General features: G+C 43.7%; 1 protein-coding gene across 1 annotated transcript in view; it reads left to right on the top strand.

Annotated features, from left to right (window-relative positions):
• Positions 1–14,816, top strand: part of RAB22A (RAB22A, member RAS oncogene family) — a 43,703-nt gene that overhangs the window by 23,933 nt on the left and 4,954 nt on the right. Inside the window, exons 3-6 of the mRNA XM_081148152.1 lie at positions 4,714–4,795; positions 13,331–13,402; positions 13,490–13,596; positions 14,171–14,280. Coding sequence (XP_081004278.1) covers positions 4,714–4,795; positions 13,331–13,402; positions 13,490–13,596; positions 14,171–14,280 — 371 coding nt within the window. The remainder of the gene's footprint in view (positions 1–4,713; positions 4,796–13,330; positions 13,403–13,489; positions 13,597–14,170; positions 14,281–14,816) is intronic.

Genomic DNA, 14,816 nt, shown 5'->3' with positions numbered 1-14,816 from the left:
CAAGAACAGGGCTTACACTTAAGAGAGGTCCTAGAGCCCGGCCGGGCGTGGCTCAGCGGTTGAGCGTCGACCTAGGATCCAGGCGATCGGGGTTCGATTTCCGGTCAGGGCACATGCCCGGTTGTGGGCTTGATCAGTGACTCTCTCATCATTGATGTTTCTATCTCTCTCTCTCCCTCTCCTTTCCTCTCTCTGAAATCAATAAAAATTAAAAAAAAAAAAAAGGACAGAGTCCTAGAATGTGAGGGTAGGGCACACCTTTGTTCTGAGAGCCAAACAAATCCACTGCAGTCAAAGTAAATTTTAAAACACCTCATGGCAAATATTTTCATTAGGAACACGTACTGTGACCAGAGATCACAACTACTTCATGTGCGTGCAAGTCATATTTTGAGATTGTCATGAGAAATGGAGAAGTCTATGAAAAGTACTCCAGCTTTAGGAAATAGAGCTAGTAGGGATTTATATTAAAGAGGTAGTAAGATCTGCCTGGCAGAGTGGAGAGTAATGGGTAGTGGTGAAAATCAAGGCTACCAGACAAGTAAATGGCAGGCTGCAGAATAAAAATGTGCCATTGGGACAGCAGGAAGCCATCACCAGATTCTCAAAAGCAAGATATTGAAGTTATCATAACCTCCACATGATTTAATTTGAGTGTAAAGGAGTGATCCTAGAGTTCAGGTGGCAGTGAGAGGGAAAAATTGTAGTCTCGCTCAAAGATTAGGGTCCAATTTATGAATTTATATCAGGGGTTGAGGTTCAAGTGTAGCTTAAATGTAAAATGAAGAACCAGACAGTTCTACAAAATTGGATGCAGGTAACAAAGGACATAGACTGTTGTTGCAGACCAATTTCAGTTCTGTGGAAGGCAGATTTCAGTTCTGATTGAGAACTTGGAATTTGGGACTCCTGTGGGGGTGGAGTGGAAATAAGTAAGCCCTGTCTTTCCCATGTTCAGTATGAGGTGGTGATAAGGGTTTGGATTGTACAGTATTCTAACATCAGTCAGATTAGACTAATGTTCTCCGCAACAGATAAAAACGTGAGGCTGTGGGAAGGAATTTGAGTGAGTCATTCTGCCCCAAGGCTAGCCCAGAACTCCCTAGGAACCAGTTGGGAGAAAGGACTGGGCAACACCCTACCTGCTCTGTGACCCTGCATTCAGTCCTTACCACTACAGAGACAAAACTGAATCCAAATGTTAAGGATGAAACGGTTGTTACAGGTATGATAGGCCAAGATTTCAGACTCAAAAATCAACAGAGATGCTTGTTGATAAAGGAGACATTGGTGGGGCTCAGGGGAGGCAAAGTGAGGGAGGCGTGGCCATCTCACCGCAGCCACCTGAGCTGGGACCTGGAGGTGAGCTGCTAGCAGAGGCCCCACCAAGTGGCACCACTTCTTGCTTAGCAGAATGCAGGAGTCTGAGTGATGGCAGGACTGGTGATTATTCCCTGCACCTCCTGGGTTTTGCCTGTTGTCTACCATAGGGGTTAGAGCTGGTGGCTCAGCAGGCAGGAAGGACTTCCCTGGGCACAGCCCTAGGCTAGAGGCCACACAGCCGGCTGCAGTTAGAAAGTCAGGTTGCCTCTGATCTCAGCTCTCCCTGTACTTCATAGGTGGTGCTCCCAGAACGGCATAGCCAGGACCCCCTGGAGCCATGGGAGTAAAGACAGCAACACGGCAAATATTCTGTGAGACCTCTAGGATAGCAAGGAGGGGGGAGATGAGGAAGACACACAGCAAGGTCCCTGCCCTCATGGAGTTTACATTTCTCCTGGGTGAGTAAGACCTTGGACAGATAAATTTGAAAACAAAACATAAATAAGCTGATGAGACACTGTACAGACATTGTAGTAGGTTCCCTGAAGACAGAATGGGATGATGTGTGTGTCACAGAGTGAAGTTGGAGTGGGAAGCTGCCTCATTTGGGTGGATCATACAACTTTCTGTGATCTTTGGCAATTCACCTGAGACCAAAGAATGAGCATCCCTCCACAGGAGAGTCAGTAGAAACGCAATAAGGAAAAGTCGGTATGAAGGCAGAAAGGGGAACAATTGCAAGGATCTGAGACTGAGAGGAGGTGACTAATTTATGACTGCAGTGGCCCCAGCAGGATGTGCTGGGATCCTGATCCAGGGGAAGGGTGATGGGTGAATTAAAGAAAAGACATGTCAGACTCAGCCAAAGTCAGAAAAATGGAAATCACAGCCAGTGCAAGTGGAAATTTGTTTCTTCTCAAGTTGGGAAGGTTGACTGGGGAACATGTTGGAGGACTTAGGGTTTCTAACCTCTGCTTTCTCTGCGAAGGCTGAAATGAGCTGTTTCCCTGAAAAGGAGGGTAACAGAAAGTGGTAGGGAGCTGGAAAGCAGTTATAAGAATGTAGAATGGTTGTCCTGTGGGATAAGAGGCCTAAGAGGTGGCCTAGCTGAAATAAGATCATCTCACACTGGCCCACACAGTTTTATGACTTTCCCCCAGCAAGATAGCAACACACGCGCACGCACACACTGTAGAAGAAGCCAGTGGTGAGGCTGCTTGGGGCTGTTCTGGGTGGTTGAGACAGGACAGACAAGATTCCTAAAGACCTGGCAGTGTGGGCAAATGATGCTGGCAATCGAAGGACAAGAAGCCAACAGACATTGACCCAAGTGGAGAGCTTTGGACACAAGAGGACCTTGGTGTAGAGAGGAAGGATGTGTTGAGGTGACCATAGGGGGAGCCAGAAGGATGTCCTAGGGTCAGAGACAGGAAGTCGGGTTTAATTCTTTCAGATACTTTCATTATGTGACAACTGCCATTCTTTCTTTCCCCTGAGTAATGAATCTGTGCTTTCATTGAAAGGGAAATGGTTGGCAGGTAGGTTGGACTTCAGTGAATTCTGATCCTATAATGAAACATTTCCTTTTAATTGTTACATATACCTTTCTCAGCCCTTTGTCTACTCCAAGTATATTTCTTCTCTTGTTCTTTGAGCAGCTGTAATGGATGTGTTCGATGCATGAGTTCTGTTAATAGGCCTCTATTGGACGCCTGTTGTCACTCTTAAATGGAACACCACAGCCATAATTGATGGAGAGTTGAGTTGCAAGCTTTTAGGGCTAATTGTAAAGTCTAAACTAAAACGTTTCCTGGAGCTGCCTTTAAATAATAATAATAATAATAATAATAATAATAATACCTTGTGTAGGTATAGTGCTTTACAACATGCAAAGCACTTTTATGTACATTGTATCATTTAATCTTTACAATAAACGAGTCTGATTGAATGCTTAGATCTCTCCTGAGTGAGAAATGGTGCTCACAGCCTGATTTAATCATGGTGAGTTGCCAAAAGTTCTCAAAACAGTAGCCATTTATTGAGCACCTTCTCTGCATAAAGCACTTTACTAAGGATACCAAAGGGTAAATTTCCAGTAAATAAATATCCAGTAAATAGTACCTATCCAAAAATGTAATCTTGCTTCCTAATTCCCTTTCCCTTCCTCATCACAGTCACTGTTTGGGAGGCTGCTTGCTAAACCATAAATTTATATAAAGATTTCCAGGAATTCAATTGTAGCAGAATTTAAGTTTTAAAACCAAGGATTCTGATGCTTAGCTAAGCTCAGTGATTCTTCAGAGAGCCATTCTATCGATTTCAACTCGTACTATCTTGAAGTTTATGTAGCTATTACATGACTCTCAGAAGTATTTTAGACACCCAGCATATTTGGAAATGCCTGAGTAGGGTATTCAGGGTATGGTTCCAACAGGGCAGCAGGACCCTTGTCCCAGAGGCTTAGTATCTATTAGAAAAGGAGACATAGTCATCTCTGGGCTCTTCAATGTGCTGAGCCTGGGAAACAAAGGACTCCCGGGAGGGAACTCTTTGCGTGCATTGGGGGGTAGAAGACAGTATATGAGCCAGGCCCAGCCCCAGAGCAGGACTAAACCTGTGTCCAGGAGCCCTTAGGGTGTCCAGGCATGTGCTCTGGGCCACTATGGCTCCTCAGAGATTTTCCAAAGAGTATGAGACCCCCAGAATAATAGGAATCCCTACTTCAAAGGCCCCTGAGCAGAGCAGTCCCTCAGAAAGCGTGATATGGCTGCACACCGTCATTCCTTTCCCATTGAGGGTTGGGTCAGGCCCTGCTGTTGCCTATCAGGTCAGCCCAGGGGCTGTTTTGCCACTGAAACAGAGGTGATCAGGGTGTGGCTTCTCTAGCCGTCTTCCTGCTCCTTGTTTGACGTCTTAATTTTATTAACTCTAGGGTTGCACTAGCCCTTATTTGGCTGTTCATATGGCCATGTGGTTTGGGAATGGGAGAGTACAAATCCAAAGCGCCTAGTATGTTTTACTAGGGTACTCATTTCCTATTATAGAAAGTTTTTCCATGATACCATCTTTTAAAATAACAACTTCTGTATCTTATAAGGGAGGATAATGTCTGGATTACCAAATTATCTCTTGGTTCTTCTGATATGGAACTTAGGCAATCACAAACCAAAGAACTCATCCTTTCTTGTGTTGGGCAGATGTGCCTAATGCTTTATTTTGACACAGACTGTGCAGCCAGTATCTGAGCATCATAAACACTCCAGAAGGGACCACAGTGAGGGCAGAGTGTGGAGCACAAGTTTGAGTGTTAAGTCTAAGTGATGTTTCCGACTAGGACTGGCAACATGCTTTAAATAATTGTGTTCTGATCATTTAGGTCTCTCTTTATAGGGCATCCTTTATGACCAAGACTGTCCAGTACCAAAACGAGCTACATAAATTCCTAATCTGGGATACAGCTGGACAAGAACGAGTAAGTCACTCTTTAATTTACTGTGTTTTTCTGAGGCTCAAACTGACGCTCCAGCTAAACCTTTGATGCCCCTGTCATTTCATGTTACTCACTTCTCTTCTGCGCGCCAGACACACATTTATTTCCGTCTGCATTAGGCTAGCCTTTTTCTTTTCAATTAGAGCCACAGAGTCCACTGATGGAGAAAGTGATAATGGGCACTGAGGGCATTTTTATACTTTTTAGTGTCTTAAAGTAAATGCTGACTAACAGGCCTGATAAAATCCCACTCAGAGCATTGTGTGTAATTTGGGGATCCATCCTCCAGCAAAGATAGAAGAGAATTAGTGGTAGAAAGGGAGAGTTAAGCACATCTCATTTATAGCTGCCTTTTAAAAGCTGAAGAGGGAACTTTACAGCATATAAAGTTTGAGATTTAAGTGAAATGGATGAGCTAACACAGTGCCTTGCAATAGGTACTTAATAAATGCCTGATGATAAAATTGCCCAAGATGGTTATATGCTTAAGGAAGAGCCTGAGCCATACGTGGTAACTGGGCTGAGGCATCACAGTACAGAGTGGGGATTGGGTGAAGCCCACCAAAGTCAGACAGGAGTGGGGAGGTGAGAGGGGGAACAGACGCCTGCCTGCTGCCTTATTTTCACTCTGGGCCCTAAGTTGGATTTCCCTGTCAAGGTGTATCTGGCAGCCACCCCATTATTCAGCTGCTGTTTAATTTTGTTTTCAAACAGTACTATCAAATAGAACATCTGATGGATGCACAGTACTATCTTAAGCTCTTAAAAGTATACCAGAAGTAATCGGGAGAAATAGTCTGTCATCACGGTCTTATCTAAGACAGCAGAGATACTGTGTGTGGTATAAAACCTGACAGAATCGTCACAGACAAATGGAGGAAAACAAAACCAGCCCTTACCATTGTCCTGGACGTAGACACCATGCATTTGTATAGATTTAATGTCTAAGTTTGTCTGTTTGCTTGCTTCTGTTTGTTTTAATGCTGGATGTCATACCTTGTGTCCATTACTCATCTGAGATCCATCCACCTAGTTTCCCATCGCCCACTCCTTGTACTTCGTGCATCTGAATGGAGCATTTAGGACAGCTAGTCCTTTGCTAACCTTCATTCTTCCATCCTTCCCAAGTGTTGCTTCCCACAGAGCCTTTCTGAATATATCTATAGGCACTGTTCTGGTGTTCATCTTATTAGCCAAGAACTCATGTGACTCTTCCTACTAATAACATACATACCTTCTCACTGAATCCCAAGTTTCAGTTACCCCTCCCATATATTTGTTAATACAGCAACACCCTCATCATAAAGAAGCATGCTATGATATAGAGTCCATGATGCTTTGAGTCAGTATAATCAGTGAAGTAGAGCACCACTTTTTACTAGACCATAAAAAAAGAGTAACAGGGTTTATGCCTTTCCCTTACTGCTGCCATAATAGCAGAATTCTATTCAGTTTAATTAGCTGGTCTGCCTGCCTCTTCTTTTCCCCACTTCTCATTGATTTTGCACCAGAAATAGTTGCTCTGATGTGTAAAGCTGCCTCACCCCTATCTGAAGTGCCATCTCTTAGCCGGGGGCTCACCCAGGGAATGTAAGTGATGCGGCAGGCAGGGGTCAAGAGAACTGGCCAGCAGAGCAGCTAGGAGACCTGGGAGGAGCTCCAGCCTCTCGTTGCCAGGTCTCCGTGTTTCAGAAAAGCTAATCATCTAACAGCGAATCACAAATTGTTTGAAGTGTTGTGAATGTCATCCAGGACACATCTGTGAGCTTGTTCTGATGCCACTTTGTCCTGGGCAAGGCCTCCAAGGCCGTCCTCTGCCAGAATCCTCATTTGCGCCTCCTCTAGGACCCCAGCCAATGAGCCCTATAATTTTATACCCTCACACCCATGGACTGTTGTTCCCTCTGTTTGGAATACCCCCTCCCATCTATAGCCTTGAACACTTGCCTCTCATGTCACCTCAAAGGGGGTTCTCCTACCTACCTGTCCCTGCTGTTTTCAGATAAGTACCCACAGTGCTATATACCCATGTTGCCCAAACCTGAATCTGGAGGTTGTCTTTGACTCCATCCTTCCCCTCAACCCTCACATTTGCTCCATCAGCATATCCTCCAAATATATCTCGAACTGTTCACTTATGTCCATCTGCACTACCAGCACCATGCTCTCAGCCACCTTTAGCTCTCACCCAAGTGGTCCTCCCTGCTGTCACTCTTCGCAGCTCCACCACCCTATATCACTTCTCACAGGACGCAGAGGAGTCTTTTGAAACCATAAATCAGACCTCTTATCTTCCTGCTTAATGCTCTTCACTAACTTCCCACTGCTCCCCTCCAGTAGCCAAACTCAGACCAGTGGCATGCAAAGCCTCCACAGCCTGCACTGCCTTCTCTACTCACTGCCCTCGTGGCCCATCCCTCCCTCTCACCCACGGTGTTGCAGTGCACTCACCTCTGTTCAGTTCTGCCCACCAGGCCTTTACACACCTTGAGTCTTCTGCTGGAACTTCCTCTTCCCTCCACTGGGTACATGGCCAGTTCTTACAAACCTTTTGGTTTCAGGTTAACTGTTATACCCTCAGAGTTCTTCCTAACCTAAGAGATCCCCACACCTAAGGGGATCTCAGTTCATTCTCCATCAGTGTCCTCAATTTATTTTCCTCAGGACCCTCATTCTAAGTTGTAATTAGATACCTGTCTACTTATCTTTAGTGGCAGTCTCTCCCCCAGTCTGTAAGCTTGGAGAGCTGGGACCAGTGTCTCACTCTCTACTATATTCCCACCGCCTCACACAGTGCCTGACCTAGAGCTGATGCTCAGCTAGTGGTTCGACCAGTCATCAGATAACTCTTCAGCACATTTCTTTGTATCCTGAAGAGTTTTTGATGGCCCTCATCCATGGCATTGTCACCTGCTTCCTTACTTGTTTATCTTCTGTTAGACTGTGAGCTCCTTGGGGGCAGGGACTGTTTTCATGTCTGTGCTCTCAGCCCCTGGCACACAATGTTGATGCCAGTGGATTTATGTCACCTGATTGTCAGCCCTACTTTGGCATACAGAATGACAGATCCTCCGCCTGCTTTTGCTATGTGAGTATTGCATGCCTCAAATTATAAATTTCTGGTATTTGCATATTTTCTGTTCTCTGTAGTAACAAGATTCATTGTGGAACCAAAGTCATCATAAAATGAAAAACCTTATGGATGAACCCCATTTTCACCCTTGCAACTGTAGGGTGATGATCCAGCTGCAGTTGACTGCAAAGTGATTCATTAGGTCAGTGAAGGTGATTCTGGAGAACCTTGCAGATGTCATGTGAAGCCATCGGTGGTTGGAATCTTGTTAAATGAAGAGATGATGATACAGATATTTCAGAAGATAACAGTTTGTGTTATTGAAGAGTTGAGAGTCCTAAGGAAAACTGCTGGAGCCTTCAAATATTTTTGTAAAAACTACCACTTTTAAGTAAGACCAGGAGAGTTGAGATGAAATGGAAGCTATCTCTTTGCAGTAGCATGTAGTTTCATCAGAAGAACCAGTCAGATTACCAGTCAGCTTGGTTTCAGTGTTCATTCAGGAAACTAGCTCCTGGGTACAGTAATAAACCTAAGTTTTTTCAAGTATCAGATTAAATAAAACTTTTTCTCAAAATTTAAAATTTATATTCTCAAGACAGAGCCTCTCAGATCTTTGTGTCCCTACTTTCTATCTTTACTGACTTCATTTTAGGTGACATTTTTTCACCAGTCATCCTTCACTAATAAGGATTCATACCGTAGTGCTGGGACCATGCACAAATATGCCACAAAAGTAGGAGCACTACAAACACTTGTTGCCTGTGAACATATAAAAGAAAGCTGCTTAACCAAAGTCCAGTGGATACTGCATCCAGTCCTTAAAAGTTTGTTCCTGAATCCTCATGTGGTTCTCTGATGACTCTTTCCAGAGTTGACACCAGAAAGGCGTGGGCTCATTTATTGTCACAGTAGTCATGGGAGGTACTGTTCTTGGGTTTCAAATCAGGAACAAGTGTAGTAGCTTAGCATCATCAAGAGCTAAGGTCAACACTATGGCCTATGGGCTAAGTCCGACAGCTGCCTGTTTCTGTAAAAAAAGTTTTATTGGAACACAGCTACGCACTTATTTGTTTACATATTGTCTCTAGCTACTGTCACTCTTCAGTAGGACAACTGAGTAGTTGTAACAAAGATCAAACGATCCACAAAGCTTGAAATATTTAATACCTGACCCTTTCCAGAAAAAGTGTGCTGACCCCTTATCTGGAGCAAGATTTGGAACAGAGATGTTTGGACATCCTTTGAGTCTCTATTTAAGCTGTACCTTCCTTTACACAAAAGGACATGGAAAGAGTTTCAATGTCAGTAATGGTGGAGTGGCTTGTAATAGGGTCACCCTCCCACAGACAACCATTCTATGGAAACTCTGGGCAATACATTAAAAAACAGCTATCTGAAGGCACTGCCAGATGCAGTCAGAGACTCAAAGGGAACTGCACTGTGGGAAACCCCCTTTTTATAGTTTTTCCCCAGAGTGCACTCCCCAGTCCATGTGGCACAGGGTAGCTAGGACTCAAGCCCGTCTTTTTAGCTCATGGCATTTGAGGAGAGTTTAAGGCTGCTTGAGCAACCAAAAAAGGAGGCAAACCCCAGAAAAGGTAGATCTAACAAGGAAGGAAGCCCTAAAATCTGTTTATAAATTCCCTTCAAGTCTTTGACCCCAAATTGTGAATGCTCAGGGGAGACACTGAGGCCCCCAGCAGAAGGCAACAGCTAGAAGGATGACAAGACTGAGCAGATATTGGGCTGCTGCTCATCACAGGGAGTCAAGTTTGGGGTTGGAGTCCAGTCCTGCCATGTTGGAGGAGATCAGTAAACACCTAGGGCTTCCATTGAAACTTCAGAAGGACCAGGCTGCAGGAGCAGACACCATGGCCTAGGACTAAAGGCAGACCCAGACAGACCTACCGAACCCCCCAGTAAAACCAATCTCACAATGAGTAGTCAGCAATTTCACACTCCTCGGAGAAGGTAGAGATAGTTTAAGTTGTTCAAAGATTTAAAGAAAAGTAGTCTTATCTACGTTCTACAGATGGGGAAGCTTGCACAGAATGGAAACTAATAACCAAATGGAAATGGTAAAACTGAAAACTGTAACATCGAAAATGAAAAATCTGCTGGATGGGTGACAAAAATTAGCCAATCAGAAGAACAGAGAAAAGTGGGAAAATAATGAACATATTCTCAGTACCTTAGAGATAAATCCACACAATCTAATATTTGTGTAACTGAGACCCAGAAGGGTTGGGAGGTGGGGACAGAAAAAAAGGACATTTTAAGAAATAATGGCTGATATTTCCCAAATCTGGTGAGACACATCAACTCACAAATCCAAGAAATTCAGCACATCCATAAGTACAAAGAAAACCATCTGTAGGTGCATCATAGTCAAACTGCTGAAAACCAGAATTAAAGAGGAAAAGCTTGAAAGCAGCCAGAGATAATAGACACGTTATGTCCAAGGAGCAGTATGAGTGATGGCTAACATCCCACAGAAGACCGTGGAACGGCGTCTCGAAAGTGCTGAAAGCAGAGAAGTTAACCTGCCAAATTACCTTTCAAATATGGAGGCAAAGTAATGACAGTTTTAGAAAAATAAAAGCTGAGAGGATGCTGCAGCAGCAGCCCCAGAAGGTTTACAGGCTGACAGGATGATGTCAGATGGTAACTCAGACCCTCAGGAGGAAGAAGTAACCACGGGTGATGGCAAATATAAAAACCTTTTTTTCTCAACTTTTTGAAAATACTTTTGGCTATTTAATGCAAAAATTACAACAATGGATTGTATAGTTTGTAGCGTATGTAGATTTAAAACATCTGACAACAGCACATAGGACAGTGGGATAAAAAGCATTAGACTCTCGCAAGGTTCTGGTATTTTACATGGGGAGGTACATTTTATACTCTAAGTCAACTAAGGGGAGTTGTATATTATAGCTATAAGAGAAACTACTTAAAAAGTAATACAAGAAGGTCTAGATAAAAAGCCAATGGACAGATTAATATATTAAAATTAAATACTAAAAATATTCAGTTAATGCAAAAGAAGGAAGTAAAGGAAGAACAGGAGTTTTTAATGAAACAAAGATAAAGCAAATAGAAAAATGGTGGCATAATATCAGTAAGACCAAACATATCAGTAAGTACCTTAAATGTAAAGGAACTGAACGTTCCACTTAAAAGACAGAGATGGTCATTGTGGGCCGGAAGGTGAGATTGGCCACGTGCTGGTTGGAAGAGGATTGCTTTAAATAAAAACAGCTTGAAAAGAAAAAATGGAAAAGGCCATTCTGTGCCAGTCATAAGAAAAAGAAAACCGTTGTTATATCGGTGTCCGTGAAGTTAATTTGAAGAAAGAGTTATTGTCAAGGTTAAAGAGGAGCACCAGGGAACGTTCTGTGTTGACAGAAAAGTTTAATACCTTGGTGGGATGCTGCTCACGTGGGTGTATGCATCCACATATGTCATTTTATCAAACTTAAGATCTTTGCACGTCTCCATATGAATTTTACCTTCTAAACACACCTTGTAAAGATGTTGCCAGTGTAGTGCATCAGAAATGAAAGCTAATACCATACCTTTGTCCTTCCTGTTCGCTCCTGCCCCCTTCAGGCTCCCCATGGAAGTCACCCTGTTTTTCCCACCCAACAATGCAGTTTCTTCTCTGCAGTGCTTTCTTGAACACAACCTGTGTTTTTGGTTTTTTCCTGTAAAACAACATATTTTATTGGGAGTTATCAGGCTTCCGCCCAGAGGCAGGGTCTTTCTCAGAGCCCAGTGGAACTGCCTATATGTGAACATCGAGGTCTGGCTTTAGTTTGACATCCTCATCCTTGACAGTTCTTACTTGTTTTTTCACCAACTCTGGCTTTTCTGCAGTGTGCAGGCACTGGGCCCCAGAGAGGAAACTACGGAAACAGACTATCTTCCCTCTTGGACTTTACAGTCATAATTTCGCTTTCTTTTGTAAAACTCAAATTAACATGGAAGTTTAAAATCCAGAAGTTAAGCTCATTGGGTGAGACGTTGCAGACTGTCATTCTGCATGTGAATTGTATTGTGCTCCAGATGGTCACGACTTCCTACCTGGGTTGGGGGGCTGGCCACCAGCACAGAGAAGAAGATGAGAGGACAGTGGTATTGCATTCTGCATGAGGTTGGGTTTCAGACTTGAGGCGTAGGACAAAGATTGAGCACAGGAAAAATTTTAGTCTTTAAACATTGGCATCATAGTCACTGAGTGAGATGCTCTAACCAGCACATCCACATGGCCAGGGAGCCTGGCAGGGCTAGTGGGAACGGAGCTTCAGTGAAACCTCACCCACTGTTCAGGAGACATGGCCACATATCAGGCTCACCCTGGAAATTATTATTCCACCCTTCCCCCCTTCCTTCCCCATTACTCCTCCCTCCCTTCCTTCCCCATTACTCCTCCCTCCCTTCCTTCCCCATTACTCCTCCCTCCTCCCTTCCTTCCCCCTATTCCTCCCTCCCCCTTCCTTCCCCCATATTCCTCTCTTCCCCCTTCCTTCCCTGTTTGTCCTCCCTCCCCCCTTCCTTCCCCCATATTCCTCTCTTCCCCCTTTCTTCCCCATATTCCTCCCTCCCCCCTTCCTTCCTCCATATTCCTCCCTCCCCCTTCCTTCCTCATATTCCTCCCTCCCCCCTTCCTTCCTTCCCCCTTATTCCTCCCTCCCCCCTTCCTTCCCCCATATTCCTCCCTTTCTTCCCCTTATTTCTCCCTCCCTCCTTCCTTCCCTGTGAGCCCTCTCCCCTCCACCATTTCCTTCCCAGTCATTCCTCCTTTCCTTCCTTACCTTCTCTGTTGTGGGCCTGGTGGGAGTGGAGCTGATGGAGGGGAGGGGGGGAGAAGCTGTGCATACAGTTAAATTCATGTAAGTGAAATTAGATACCTACCTGCATTTGAGAATTGCCACCTGCAGGGAATTAGCCAAAAGTGAAGTTACAGATTCATCCCAGTATCGAGGGTAAATGTGTACTCATTTCTGGGGTACCATCAGCATTCATATGACAGGGTCTTGTTTACAAAACCCCAATGCAGCCGCTTCTCTGGAAAACTATTTACAGCACGATTTTTATCTCTTTGATCATTTGGGAAGCCCAAGTTTAAAGGACTGTTGAACAAATGAATTTGAGAATTATAACATTGAGTTCAATTAAAAAGCCTTTTTAGCTGAAACAATTGTTTATAGCACCATATTTAATTCCTATAAAACTGTATTCTAAACTATCTTCTGAGACATTTCAGTGTTACATTAAGAGTTGTTGCCTTTGGTAATCACTGGTTCATTTGCTTTAAAGCATCATGTCATCTTGGGCTTAGGAGAAAGATTACCTTTTGTGCAGGGATAATGGGCTTAAGAGTCTAGTAAAACACATTAACCAGTTTTCCCAATTTTGTTGTTTCTTTTTCTCTGCAGTTCCGTGCCTTAGCACCCATGTACTATCGAGGGTCGGCTGCAGCTATAATTGTTTATGATATCACAAAAGAAGTAAGACCTATATTGTGTTCTTCAGTCTATTTTGAAAACTCTCTTGGTTGCTTAGCTCTCCAGTTGCTTTCCTCTTGTGTGTTACAGGAGACCTTTTCAACATTAAAGAATTGGGTAAAGGAGCTTCGACAACACGGCCCACCTAATATTGTAGTTGCCATTGCAGGAAATAAGTGTGATCTTATCGACGTGAGGTAAGTTATTAGAACAGGAGATTACAATGCTGATCATGTGTTCCTTTTCTTACCGAGCCAATATCCAGTTCAAGAATCTTGCTTTTATTTTATCTCTGACATTGAAAAATCCCTTTCCGTTGTGTGGTTGGAGTCCTGAAGTTTCAAAGTAAAATTAAGAGTTCAGGCACTTGGAGCCAATTAGATTATGTATGTGGACAGGTGTGTGATTTCTTTAACGTTGGTTGTATCAGGCTTGACATTATCTGAGCTTAGCTTAGCGCCCGGCTCCCATGACATAGGATTCTGGAATGGCAAAAGCAGATTTTCAGGAAAGCATATTTATTGGAAGTTTCTGTGGACCATTTCCACAATTTGCAAAGCAGGGGCATTACTTTGGGGCCAGGGGAAACCCTGCCATTCTCCGACCATTCCACTGCACGCATTACTAGCAGTGCGATTTTGTTTTATTTAACCATAGACCAAGCCATTCCTGGTACTTTTGTCATCATCAATCTGGTGAATTACTGGGTAGGTGGGGATAACATGAAGTGTTGATGGGTCACATTTCTGATTTACAATCGTTGCCTTCCAGAGAAGTCATGGAGAGAGATGCTAAGGACTACGCAGACTCCATCCATGCGATTTTTGTAGAGACCAGTGCAAAAAATGCGATAAACATCAATGAACTCTTTATAGAAATTAGTGAGTATCTCTGTGCCGTATGGGTTTCCCCCATGCAGGGCAACTTCAAACAGAATTATCTTGCTGGGTGGAATTCCTTCCTCATGTAGAGTCGCCTCGTCTCTGGTGTGGTTCTCAGTGGAATGAGAATTGAGAGGGTAACAGTGACAGCTGGTTTTCATGTCATGTAATTGCTGGAGAGCTGCTGCCTGATGACTGTGGCCCTTCTATTAAAAACATTGCTACTGAATAAATAATGCACGGAGGCTGGAGGGCCTGGAAGCTGTCGCCTCTCCCTCTTTCTCTCTTTATGTGTTTCAATTAGTCTTCCAAAGTCATTGAAAATGAACAAAATAAATAAGGGGAAGGGAAGTGCATGTGGAATTCCACTGTAAGGAAACCCTCAAAAATTAATTCTAGGCGAGTAAAAGGTAAGGCCTGTTTTCCCGCCTCTCCCCCTCCCCTTTCCAGAAGTGTTAACATGATGACACTAGATGGGAGAGGCTGCTGCGTACTTTTGGGACCCCTCTGCAGATTATATCTGTTTATTCATTTAA

The sequence above is a fragment of the Miniopterus schreibersii genome, assembly GCF_964146895.1.
Source record: "Miniopterus schreibersii genome assembly, chromosome: 10".
In the NCBI taxonomy this organism is placed as follows: Eukaryota; Metazoa; Chordata; class Mammalia; order Chiroptera; family Miniopteridae; genus Miniopterus; species Miniopterus schreibersii.
The sequence above is the reverse complement of the archived record's forward strand: the minus strand, read 5'-3'. Positions and strand labels throughout refer to the sequence as shown.